Source organism: Mytilus californianus, unplaced genomic scaffold, assembly GCF_021869535.1.
Source record: "Mytilus californianus isolate M0D057914Y unplaced genomic scaffold, xbMytCali1.0.p SCAF_5, whole genome shotgun sequence".
Taxonomy (NCBI): Eukaryota; Metazoa; Mollusca; class Bivalvia; order Mytilida; family Mytilidae; genus Mytilus; species Mytilus californianus.
Genome location: NW_026262701.1, coordinates 1293514 through 1307612, shown reverse-complemented (window position 1 = coordinate 1307612; position 14099 = coordinate 1293514). Strand labels below are relative to the sequence as shown.

The following is a 14099-nucleotide window of genomic DNA, read 5'->3' as shown; positions in this document are numbered from 1 at the left end:
AGGGCCGAGCGTCCTTAATCACGCTTATACACGCTAGATACACAGAACAATTAGATTTCAAAATTTGAGAGACGACACCATGGTCAACGGAAAAACGAAGGAAGACAAACAACAACATTAACAAAACATTTTACACAGAAAGACAGAGATACACGAACTTCATCAAAATTGGAAGATATATCAGGTACTCCGGATGGTTAGCCGTCACTTCTACACAAATAGCTCCCACCATATTGCTCCCGCCATTGTAATTAATGCATGTATAAATTGGAGATTAGTCGCATTCGATACAATATCTTCCTTATAAACAGTTACATCTTTAAAGAAATAACGTACTCCATATTCATGTGCTGATGGGGTATTGCCACACACATTTAGTTCTAACCCGTCGCTCTGTCAATTGCTAGGTATAAGTCAAGATATTCAACAGACTAAGCTGTGGTATCGTTTGTTTCAAGTTCATTGGAATACCTCCGTTGAACATAGTCACCAAAGTCTAAATTATATAGTGAGAAGACATTAACTCTTTGGTGGAAGTCAATGGATGTCAGCTTTTTTACACGGCTTTTTACACCCGAATATGACTGTTATACCGAATGTGAATTTGCATTGCTATACAACGTGTCTCGGTATTTTGTACATCCAACATTCATGTATTTATTTTTGATGTTTCTGTAATGGTTTCGGTTTTGTTGTTGTTCTGGGGTTTTCATGTTGTGTCGACTATTATATTATGTGTTTGTGATGTATTTCTGACACGTAGTGTTGTCATTTTAGCAATATTTTGTCATAAAGCGGGAGGTTTGGCTAGCCATTAAACCAGGTTCAACCCACCATTTTTTCTTAAAATGTCCTGTACCAAGTCAGGAATATGGCAGTTGTTATCAAATAGTTCGTTTCTATGTATGTTGGCGTTTGTTTTTGTTGCACTTCAGTGTTCCTGTTGTTCCTTTGTTTTCCTCTTATAGTTGATGTGTTTCCCTCGGTTTTAGTTTGTAACCCGGATTTGTTTTACTCTCAATCGATTTATGACTTTTGAACACTGGAATACTACTGTTGCCTTTATTTGGCTAAACTTGTTGTTCCTTTTTGGTTTTGTAAGCTGTTCAATTTGAATAAGTTTTGGATTTTCATAAAATCTGGCGTCAAGCAGCACTGAAGAGACATTCATTGTAGAAATGCGCATCTGATGCAGTAAAGTTAGTACCTGGTACCGATTATGTTATTCTTTTGTTTTTGATATGAAATCTGTCAATTGAGATAATGTTGATGTCTGTTTCTGTGAACTTTTCATTTGAATCAAAGAATGGTTTATCCTTTCCTAAAACTAAATACGTGTGTCTGTGTGTGCCATTCTGTTATATGACATAACGTTCAAATAAATCGATCCTTTTATCTTGATGTTTAGAATAAGCTATATACATATTTTGTCTCTATACAAGTGTAAAGATAAGAGAAGTCAACTATGTGTATCTTATTGAACGAGGAGAGGGATTTGACTGTAAGTTCTCTAAATGGTTTTACAGTAAAGTTATAAAATCGATGAACTTGATTTATCAATATGAATCGAATTCCAAGTCCTATACGTGTTACTGTAAAGATATATATTCAAACGTGCAAGTAAGGTCACAAGTAAAATCATTTGGAGATTAAACTGCCATTTTGATCAGATCAGCTCATAAAATATGAACAATATTAAACTAATCAAATCATGTTCAGTGGTTCAGTCAATTTTAGACGTATCATCTGTGGTAAATTCAGCACGGTTCAGACAACTCACTTGCAGCCAATTAAGATATTTGCAGTCTATGTACAGGCTTATCGACCTAAGAGTCAGTGCCTCGGTACTGACATGCTTTACATCATACTTTAGGAGGAAAGATTAGAAAAACACTCCGTACATTTTATGGACACCATCACGAATTAGTTGATCTATACGATGTGTTTGTGTCTAAATAACTAACGACATTTTTACCACGTCTTAGATTGTGGTTTACCATCTACGTTGTCTGGTCTGCTAAGTACTGAACGCGAACTATTCCCGAATTGACTGTTTTGCCGAGTGTGAATTCGCATTGCTATTAGACGTGTCTCGGTATTTATGCATCCAACATTCATGTATTTAGTTTTGATGTTTCTTTTTTTAGTCTGGTTCGATATTGTGTTATGTTTTATCGTTTGTGATTAGAATTCTATTTTTATTTTTTATATGTATGTAAAAGTAAAGATAATTAATCAGCTAGATCATTTATATGATTTTTAGTTTAAAGCAACTATATGCACAGGATTTATTTATTTGTACACAGTTTTGATTTAGAAGAAAAACCGACATGGTTAGAAAATACATAAAATAACACCATTACAAACTGAATCCCAATTTTATATTCTATTTTCAGAAATTTACCTGTGATAAAATAAACGTCACAAAAAATACGTCACGTTTTAAGGCGTTGATACGTTCGTGTGACGCACAGTTCATAATGCTATTGTGGTGTATTGGTGTACTGTCGTAAATTCATGGGAGGCGGTGTCCCTTGTTATTCTGTTGTTTAAATGTTGTAATGTACTATTATATTATTTATTTATGTATATATCTGTCCTGAGTGTTCTTGCGTTTATTTGTACTGTAATATTGTCACGTAATGTTGTTATTTTAGCGGTATTTTTAACATTTCCATATAAGCGGGAGTTTTGGCTAGACATAAAACCAGGTTCAACTCACCATTTTTTCTTAAAATGTCCTGTACATAGTCAGGAATATGGCAGTTGTTATCAAATAGTCCATTTCTATGTATGTTGGCGATTGTTTTTGTAGCAGTTCAGTGTTTCCGTTGTTTTCCTCTTATAGTTGATGTGTTTCCTTTGGTTTTGGTTTGTGACCCGGATTTGTTTTCGCTTAATCGATTTATGACTATTGAACAGCAGTATACTAATGTTGCCTTTATTTTCTAAATATTCCAAACGATAAATTCATTAATTATCTTTAAAACTAAGGTTCCATTTTCTTAAAGTAATGTTGACCTTAGTTGAACTTTGCTAATGTCTATAGGTCCCTCTTGATCTTATAGCTTCTGATCAGTATCCTTTAACTTCAAGTTCCGTTATGTACTGTGAAAGTACTTTTATTCTTGTGTATCAAATTTTGTGGTTTGAACAAAAGCTACATGTTCGTGGGGTCTTCAATTCGTGTTATTTGGTTTTCTTGAGAAAATCAATTGAGTGATGAAATTTGAAGCCTTCAGAAACGAAGATTCTTGAAAATTATCATATATGTTGTTTTATAATGATTTGTGGGACATTGCAAAATAAGGTGATCATTCTCACTTACTTGTTCGTCTTTCATTACTGACAACATTCATGAAATCTTGATATACTGATTCATCTATGGATACAAATTGTCTTGTTTGAAGGAAATTGCAAAGTAGACATTTTAATTGTTGCACACGTGTAATCAGAAATGATGGCACTAATAAACTCGAGATCGAATGATCAACAGATTAACGATCATCAAAGGTGTTAATTGGGCCATAAACATGTCACTTAACGAAACCGGTTACTTAAAAAATTGCTACAAAAGTACTTTGAATAGTATAATTAATTCTAATGAAATAAAAACAAGACTACTATGAATTCTTTTTTTGTGTGTGAGAATTATGAGGAGATAACACTTCATCGTTGCATATCATCACCGGAAGTCATCGATCAAAACTAATTTTTCATGAGAATTGAAAATGTAAAAAGTCGTACAGTTTAATTTTTTTTTAAATTAAATGGGTAAAATCCTCTCCGAAGTTGTCCATATAGTTCATAGTGCTTTTTTTTATATTCGATGTATTCGATGTATTCTTTAGATAATATACCCGTATCGATGTAGTCAAACCTACATGGGAATCTTTCCATGTCTTGATTTGGAAAGCAGCTGTTATATTTCGGTAGACACTTAAATTCGTAGATAAAGCTATCCACGAAACACACGAACATTGGTAAATCACAAATAAAAGTACTTTGACAGCAGATGATGCCCTCTCACTCAGTAATTCAAAGTTTGTGACCATGGTGAACGCTGCTATAGCATCTAACTGAAAATAAAGGATACAACAGATACAGTTAAGTCTGCCTCATTCTTGACAAGGAGGGTCGGTTGAGAACAAAAGTTACGACAAAAGAGATAAATTTAGCTCTCCAACTTTCCATTTCTATGTAGCAACATTCCAACAACACCTGCATATGTAGAATATATCTCCCAGTTGATACGATATTCCAAAGCTTGCATTTCCCATCATGATTTCCTTGATAAAGGGTTGCTGCTTCCAAGGAAGGTATTGAAACAAGATTTCCAAGTGGTGAAGTTGAAATTATCCCTATGAAAATTTAACGGTAGCATGACGAGTTGGTTGAACGTTATGTAATATCTGTTTAATATATAATAGTTATAAGCATAATCCCGTCCTCTTTTCCTCGAATGTGACCTACCGAATTAGACTTATCACCGGGTTTGTACTATCAAAAGCAACATGACAGATGCCACACGGGGAGTAGGGTCCCGTCCGGAGCACAGGAGATTATCCTTGGGTTTAGGTGGGTTTCATGTTGTTTTAATGCTTTTCTATGTTGTGTTTTGTGAACTTTTTTTTGTCTTTTCGTCGTTTTTTATTTTATGCAATGCTTATTGTCAGTTTGTTTTCGACTTTGAATATCTTTTTGGCATACTTCGCCTCTCTTCAGACATTTTGGGTCGAGCGTTCATGATGAATGACAATTCAAAAAAGATTTTTGGACGCATGCAGATAATAAAGTGATAATAAAATGTTATTTTCCTTTCTTAAATTCTAAACAAGACCACACGGTTTTATTTTCGATAAAATTTGATTGAAAATTAACATTAAGGACCTAGTGGTTGTTAAGATAATGTTCAAAAGTATAATGTCCTTTCAATAAAGTGATGAAAACACTGTCACGACTTCAGTAATTGCTAATCCCATAACGTAAAATCGGCTATATAAGGCTCCGACATGAAGCAATGTAAAAAAATCAAACTAAAAAAAAACAACAAACGCCCAGATTTATGACAAAACAATAAACTAAAAAAATCAAATAAGACAGACAGCAACCGACTACCTTTTAATTAAAGGCTCCTGATTTTTGGCCGCCATATATTTAATGTAACTAATATATAAAGCAAGATTTCCCAGACTAAGGCATTCATTATTACGCACACAACGGATGTCGTGAAAAGACGAAATAACCAGTCTAAGAAACATCGCGCAATGCAAAAATATAGGTGCTTAATCCATAACATTGATAGTATGTAGGAGGACCATCAGTTTTAATAACTGTATTGTAATACATGTTTAGTTATGTTTCAATTTATCAAAACAAATTCAATAACTATAAAAACATTATTTAAAATCATGGATCGTATCAAATATGTGTATCTATGACATAATTTAGTAAACGTTTCTTCGTTAAATCATATAAGCCCTTTGTCAAATATACTGAGACAATAGTTTACCGATGTTCAAATACTGTAAATCGATTAAGAAAACAGTTCAAAATATCAAACACAACCTGAGGAAATCGCACGAACTACAAAAAAGGTATCAAACAAAAACTGAACTTCACGGCAAGAGATAGTGATTGAGTTGTCGATAGGGTAAGCGTCTTAGCTGTACATGCATCAGATGCCATGCTAATCAAGCAGAAACTGAAAATCATCGATCAAATGTTTATTAGTAACTCATTTCTGTGACGATTCGGAAACGTTTTGTTTTTTTTCTGGCGAAAATGAACAAAAAGCTTTTGTTTAGAAAGTTTGAAATGCATCTTCACAAAAACCAAAAACCGTCAAAACCTAAATAATATAGCAAACATGTATCACTTTTGAACTATGAGACTTATTCTGTTCGTTACAATTATCAATCATTTCATTGTATATAGCCATAAGAATACAGTAACTTGTCTGCAATAGAAAAATCGAAAATTTTATTATCTTAAATTTACGACATAACAATAAAAGAAATCTTCTAAACCCAATGTATAAAATTGCTCTATAAAGGCAACAGTAGTATACTGGTGTTCAAAAGTCATAAATCAATTGAGGGAAAACAAATCCGGGTTACAAACTAAAACCGAGGGAAATACATCAACTATAAGAGGAAAACAAAGAAACAACAGGAACACTGTAACAAAAACAATCGCCAACATACATAGAAACGAACTATTTGATAACAACTGCCATATTCCTGACTTGGTACAGAACATTTTAAGAAAAAAAATGGTGGGTTGAACCTGGTTAAATGGCTAGCCAAACCTCCCGCTTTATGACAATGTTAAAAAATATCGCTAAAATGACATCACTACGTGACATAAATACAGCACAAACACACGCAAGAACATTCATCACAGAGAAACGCACAAACAAATAATATGATAGTCGACACAACATGCACACCGCAGAACAACAATGAACATATTCCATCAACGACAAACACCATTTAACGTAACTAACATGCAATCTCGAACTTTATACAATTATTTTCACAATACTCGTCCAAACAATTTTCATGACAATGATGGTATTGAAAGGCAATTTTGTAATTATTTGGATTACAGACGATAAGACATAACACATTATCTAACCGAAACCATCAAACATCAAAAATAAATACATGAATGTTGGATGTACAAAATACCGAGTCACGTCGTATAGAAATGCAAATTCACACTCGGTATAACAGTCATATTCTGGAATATGACAATCATGGTATTGAAAGGCAATTTTATAATTATTTGGACAACAAACGATAAGACATAAAACATTATTCAACCGAAACCATAACAAAAACTTCAATAATAAATACATGAATGTTGGATGTACAAAATACCGAGACACGTCGTATAGCAATGCAAATTAACATATTCTCAAAGACTTTAAGGACATTAAGTAGTTTTTCATTATCAGAGGCATTATGAAAACTCCAATATTTTGCTTCCATACAATAATACATGTGGATTATAAACATCGACAGGCCGTTGCTATTTTCGTTTGAATTATTTTAAATTTGTCATGTCGGGGGTCCTTTTATAGCTTACTATACAGTGTGTGTTTTGATCATTGTTGAAGGCTGTAATGAAACATAAGATTTTTTACATGCACGTCTTTTGTTACGTTGTTGCTGGTGAATTGTTGTCTCATTTGCATTAGTACCGCATCTGCCTTTTTGCAGACAATACAATAGTGTTTTTCCTTTACAAATACATGGTTGCTGTTCACGTACAACATTGAATAACATTCTTTATTGAAACTACTTACTCGTTTCATTTAAATTCGCATTTCGTAACTTAACACCAAGCCAAAGACATTGATCAAAAGCTTTATTCCATTCGCTACAATACAATCATTTTATATATCCTTCCTTTAACTTGTATTTACATTATTTATGAAGCGAATTCAACAGTCTATAAAAACAAAAAAAAGTATCATTGCATTCATCATAACAAATAAAAGAAATTATGTAATTCAAACAAACAGACATAAAGTTCTTTTACATCCCAAGTCAAATTACTTACAAAACAATAAACATGATATTATAATAGTTTCCCTTGTATTACACATTTATCGACAGAGAAATTGTCAGAAAATATCTTTTAGACTGTAAACAACTACCAGAATCATCGTATAGAAGTTATAATATAATAATACAGAAAAAAAAAATTATAATCAGAAATATGCAGGTGTGACAGCAATTCACAACGAAGAAAAAAAAAGGTCATTCAAGAATCATGCAAAATACAAAGATAAAAAATTCTACAAAAAAATAGTGATCAAAGATCCCGACTACACGGAAGTTTTTTTTTTTTTTATTATTAATGATAGGAAAGAAATATCATTATCTCTATTCATATCTAAAAATCGTTATATTGTTTAAACTATGACCCCGAAAAATGATACTGAACATTTATTCAATGTTTCTAATAGAAAGGAACAATAAATAGTAAAAGGAAAATCATAGATGTGTGTTTTACACAAAACGTAGTGGCAATAATGATACTGAATTTTGAAAATCAAAAAAAATACTTTCTCTTTTTTTTTTCATGAAAGGGCTTTTGCATTGGGTTTGTTTTCTAGAATATTAAAAAGTGTTAGTTTTGTTCCTCCTTTAAATAAATGTTTCTTAGAAGTGACACGTTTCTCTCAACATTTCAATAAAAAAAGGTCCGTTCATATATTTTTTTAACAATAATTCATTATGACTATTGCAAAATAAGATTCAAAACTATAAACATGTTGAAAGACTCGACTGCGTAACTAAGTAACATATTATTTGAAGGAAGTTCCAACTTATCTTAAATTTATCAACTTCTTTGTTGATGATGTGCTTGATAATGAACTTACAAAATTTCTTACATGCAACTGTTGTTATATTCAACATTTATTTCAATTAAACTAAGGTAAAATAAATAAATCATTATTTCATTAAAACTTTATGTCATGTAGATATAACTTTAAGAAAAACTTTGTTTATTCCATTTAGTCTGTTTTAATCATTATCCATTATGCGATCACAGGATCCAACAACACTGGAAAATAAAAATAAAAAAGACTTGCCATAAAAATAGATTACTGTACAGACATATGGGTTTATATTCATGATTTGCGAAAAGGTCATAGTTCTAAAATTGCTTAATTCACAATAATATTGAAAGTCCTTGTTTATGATTGTTGTTGTCAAAATAAAATATATTTTCTGGTCTAATATTTAAACGTTGAATAAATGTTTTCTCAATGATTTGCCAAATTCAAACATATTTTTTTACTAAATCAAGGTCACCAAGCTTTCTTGAATGGTTTGTATTCACTGTATTATTAATTTAATACGATATATTAAATGTTTGTCTCGTTTCTGTCTAAAAAGTACTCATAGAAAGACGTAATGAATCCCCAAAGCATTGGAACGATATTAAACCATCCGTTTTGTTGACCGTTAGGCCCACTTACATTTTTTTCCGGATTATTCATGTTTACTGCCGTTTTCATCATCTCATCTATTCCACAATCATGTTCCATGGATTCGTTCTCTATTGCAAAGTAAGGTATGTTGTTATTATTTATCCACCGTTGAATTGTTGGTGTACTCTCCAACCATGATTTAAGATTATTCTTCTCATCCGATCCAAATGCTTCAAGTTCATTCTTTCGAGTAAACAATAACAGCGTTCTACCATTCAAAATGCTTCCAAATTTTGAAAGGATGTTTCCAACACCAGCTTTTTCATCTGGAGTAAATCTTCCAATTGCAATAACAATTGCATAAACTGCTGTGGTTTGTTGGTGCTTCGAAAAAGCATTGTTTATAGCAGTAAATGTTTCCGTTGACGAAAGAGGTGGCGTATCAACGATAGAAACACGTTTGTCGCCAAAATACGTTTCTTCCATTTGAACCTGTTTTGTTGTACCAATCGTTCCAAAGCCTGAATGGAAGCATTTACGTCCCAAAACGGAATTGCCAGTAGCACTTTTCCCACTTCCTTGAAATCCAATAAAAACCAATGTCAAATCCGGTTTTCTGAAATTATATAATGTACTTAACTTAAATTATGATGAACAGCAATTTTGGGATTTCATCAAGAGTGCATTTTACTATTTTATTTTTTCCAAAAGACAAATGAATCCCAGAGTTTCTGTATGTGACAACTTATATAAAGCTGACCTAAGAACAACATCCCTCGACTGCCGAAAGTTGCTGTACATTTGTTTGTAAATGTTACTGTACATATTGCTGTTGACCATGTGCTCTTTGGCGCTAAAGATTTTTCGGGCGGTGTTGTTATAGATATAAATTCCGTTTAAGGTAAGATATATTTGCAAAAATAGACAATAATTACTGAGCTAAATTCATATTCCATGTAATAGTGATTCTATGGATTATCTAAAGTACATTTATCAAAAATGTCCTTGAGAAGGCGTTTTATGAAAACATGATAACTATATAAATTGCGTCTATATAAGTAAAAAAAAATTTGACTACATTTATGATTTCGGTTGGTAAATTTTCGAGGTTCCTCTTTTCTGAATCTGAAAAAACCGAACTTTTGAAAAAGGACATTCACCAGAAATGTCTTTGAGAAGGCGTTTTATGAAAACATGATAACTATATAAATTGCGTTTATAAAGTAAATATTTATGAACACATTTTTAATTTGAGTTGGTAAATTTTCGAAGTTCCTCTTTTCTGAATCTGAAAAAAAAGCGATTTTTTTTAAAAACTGCATTTATCAGAAATGACTTTGAGAAGGCGTTTTATGAAAAAATTATAATTATATAAATTGCGTTTATAAAGTAAAATAAATATGACCATTTTTATTTTCAGTTGGTAAATTTTCGAAGTTCCTCTTTCCTGAATCTGAAAAAAACGATTTTTTGAAAGCCCTATTGCAAAGATGATTGAGAAATCCGAAATAAAGAATTATCGCATTGAAATGATTTGGTGACATACATAGCGGCAATAATGCTAGATAAATTAATTTAAACCCGAAATGAAATCGAATTTGCATCTTTTTCTGTTAGATAACATAGCAATATATTTTCATGAAAACAGAAAAAAAGTATATAGAGGATAAATTGATTAAGTTTGGATCAGGTAGCGAAGTTATTATTGATATTCGTTGGTTAAAATTTAGGATTTACTCTCGTAAATTATTTTTGGGCGATCAATTACAATTGTTGCAAGAATGACATTCTGGAGGTCATATCAAGAGATTTGCTATTTCTTTTTAACTTGCTAGCACAAGTAGCAGCAATGCAGCCAGTATGTTTTTCAATGAAATCACATTTGAAATTTGATCAAGTTCATATAAATACACGAATAACCGAATCATAGCATATAATAGAATTGTACCAAAAGTCCTTTAAAACGGCGGCCAGAGACAATAATTGATTTAAATGATTTGCAAATTTCTATTTTTCTACAACTCAAACAATTAATTATTTGAAACGTACTGGTAAGCTGATTACTCAACCTCTAACGATAATAATAATAATAATAATAATAATAATAATAATAACAATAATAATAATAATAATAATAATAATAATAAAAATAATAAAAAAAAATTGATAATAATAATAATAATAGTAATTATAATAATAACAAAAATAATAATAATTATTATTATTATAATAATAATATTAAAAATAATAAAAAAAAATAATAATAATGATAATAATAATAATATTTTTCTACAACTCAAACAATTAATTATTGGAAACATAATAATAATATTAAAAATAATAAAAAAAAATAATAATAATGATAATAATAATAATATTTTTCTACAACTCAAACAATTAATTATTTGAAACGTACTGGTAAGCTGATTACTCAACCTCTAACGATAATAATAATAATAATAATAATAATAATAACAATAATAATAATAATAATAATAATAATAATAATAATAATAATAATAATAATTATTATTATCATAATAATAATAATAAAAATAATTAAAAAAAATTAATAATAATAATAATAATAATAATAGTAATTATAATAATAACAAAAATAATAATAATTATTATTATTATAATAATAATATTAAAAATAATAAAAAAAAATAATAATAATGATAATAATAATAATATTTTTCTACAACTCAAACAATTAATTATTGGAAACATAATAATAATATTAAAAATAATAAAAAAAAATAATAATAATGATAATAATAATAATATTTTTCTACAACTCAAACAATTAATTATTTGAAACGTACTGGTAAGCTGATTACTCAACCTCTAACGATAATAATAATAATAATAATAATAATAATAATAACAATAATAATAATAATAATAATAATAATTATTATTATTATCATAATAATAATAATAAAAATAATTAAAAAAAATTAATAATAATAATAATAATAATAATAATAGTAATTATAATAATAACAAAAATAATAATAATTATTATTATCATAATAATAATATTAAAATAATAAAAAAAAATAATAATAATGATAATGATAATAATAATAATAATAATAATAATAATAATAATAATAATAATTATAATAATAACAAAAATAATATTACTAATAATAATAATAATAATAATAATAATAATAATAATAATGATAATAATAATAATTATAATAATAACAAAAATAATATTAATAATAATAATAATAATAATAATAATAATAATAATAATTATAATAATAAAAAAAATAATATTAATAATAATAATAATAATAATAATAATAATAATAATAATGATAATAATAATTATAATAATAATAAAAATAATATTAATTGAAGAGGGAATATATATCAATTGTGTTGATAGTCCTTCTGAACCCTAATTTATTAGATGAAAAAAGTAAAATAACAAAACTACCGAACTCCGAGGAAAATTTAAAACGGAAAGTCCCTAATCAAATGGCAAAATCAAAAGCTCAAACTCTTTAAACGAATGGATAACAACTGTCATATTCCTGAATTGGTACAGGCATTTTCTTGTGTGGAAAACGGTGGATTAAACCTAGTTTAATAGCTACCTAAACATCTCACTTGTATGACAGTCGCATAAAATTCTATTTTATTGACAACAATGTGTGAACAAAACAAACAGACATAATAGGTAAAAATGTCAAAAATAGGGGTACAGCAGTCAACATTGTGTTATAATCTTAATCATTATAAAAACAAACAAATGTGTCAACAAAGAAAAACAAAAAGGCATATAGACAAAGCACATTAGCAAAAACGAAAGATAAGAATACAGTAAAAGCAATAATTTACAAAGACAAAAAAGGGGCACCGAATGAATTGGGAAAAGTAAATTCCATATGCAGGTGAAGTTGGTATATTGCTACTAATGTGGGGGAAATGCTTATGTCAAATTCGGCATATAAGTCTAAAAATGAGGCAGAGGGGGCCGTGTCTGTTGTTTCTTTAATTTCTAGTTCTGGAGGATATATTAATGGAACCCAATCAGAAAAGTTTGGATTGTAAAACACCTGCTAAAAAATTGTTAACATATAAAGACGTATATGATCAAATAATATTGTTGTGAATGTATGTTTAGATTTTTTTAGTTTTACGATAGCCAAACAAGAGCTGATCGGCAATGGATACAACTTGCACATTACCAAACATTCTGCATTGTGCTACAAAGGTATAACTGCATTAGTTTGTCTCGCAAAATATTGCGTTTTTTTTTTATCGTATTATAAATATTTAAAACGTTTACATGCTAAATAATGTGATATAATTACATTGTTAGGCAATCTAAATGAAATTTGTAAAGATGTTGATATTAAATGTTTTGAGTTCCATAATTGAATTTCACAAAATGTAGCGATAACATACACTCAATCAGGTTTCACCACCGATGATAATCGATGTCTTATTTCGATGCATATACATATACAAATTGCTTTTAATTATACTTTCATTTTGATTATATGAAAGAAATTCTTGAAATTAGTAGTCAGAAAAAAGTAAAATAACAAAAATACCGAACTCCAAGGAAAATTCAAAACGGAAAGTCCCTTATTAGAAATGATATTTCCGTAACAAAATATGATCATAATGAAACAAAATAAATGCCCATTTAGATATTAAAGATATTTACGAGTAAACGTGAATTATTTAAATGCAATCAATTGTATAAAGGATTTTAGATGTAAATGTTTTTAAAATATAACTTACCTTTCAATCTTAGACATTGTTTGATAATGTCGATTATTGTGCATTATGTGGATACAACGGTTTTTGATGCGTCGACTTATGCGTTTATTTATAATAGTCATGATATCTTGACAGCCATACATGTAAGTGACGGATTGGACCAATCAAAAATACGCTTACAAATGTGTACTTGGGCGGGCCTATTACGGTATACAGGTATTAAAAAACTATCGACGACCTTAAGATCTGTTATTTAAAGCTATGGTGTATTACGTCAATACATATTTAAACTAAGTTGGCATGTGTTTCGCATCAGTGCAACTTTTATTAATGTTTTTTTTCTAAATCTTAATTTAGCTTAAAGTAGAATGTATTGAAATGTTCCTCTTGTTTAATT

At 29.3% G+C, this 14099-nt stretch overlaps 1 protein-coding gene across 2 annotated transcripts; it reads right to left on the bottom strand.

The window, feature by feature from the left end:
• Positions 1-7359: 7359 nt before the first annotated feature.
• LOC127702342 (GTPase IMAP family member 6-like) lies at positions 7360-13819 on the bottom strand. Of its 2 annotated transcripts, XM_052206480.1 has the most exons (3): positions 13724-13819; positions 8999-9566; positions 7360-8580 (listed from the first exon to the last, which is right to left on the bottom strand). In XM_052206480.1, the coding sequence occupies exons 1-3, from the start codon at positions 13765-13767 to the stop codon at positions 8563-8565; spliced, it is 630 nt and encodes a 209-aa protein (XP_052062440.1). In that variant the 5' UTR covers positions 13768-13819; the 3' UTR covers positions 7360-8562. The 2 variants fall into 2 exon arrangements, with proteins under 2 accessions (XP_052062440.1, XP_052062439.1); XM_052206479.1 differs by lacking the exon at positions 7360-8580 and having other exon boundaries at positions 8587-9566.
• Between the last annotated feature and the right edge of the window lie 280 nt (positions 13820-14099).

Bases quoted from the DNA above. Each gene is read 5' to 3' on its own strand.
- LOC127702342 (XM_052206479.1), bottom strand. From the start codon at position 13,767: ATGCACAATAATCGACATTATCAAACAATGTCTAAGATTGAAAG. The intron at 9,567-13,723 runs GTAAGTTATATT...ATATAATTTCAG, and splicing joins ACAATGTCTAAGATTGAAAG to AAAACCGGATTTGACATTGG.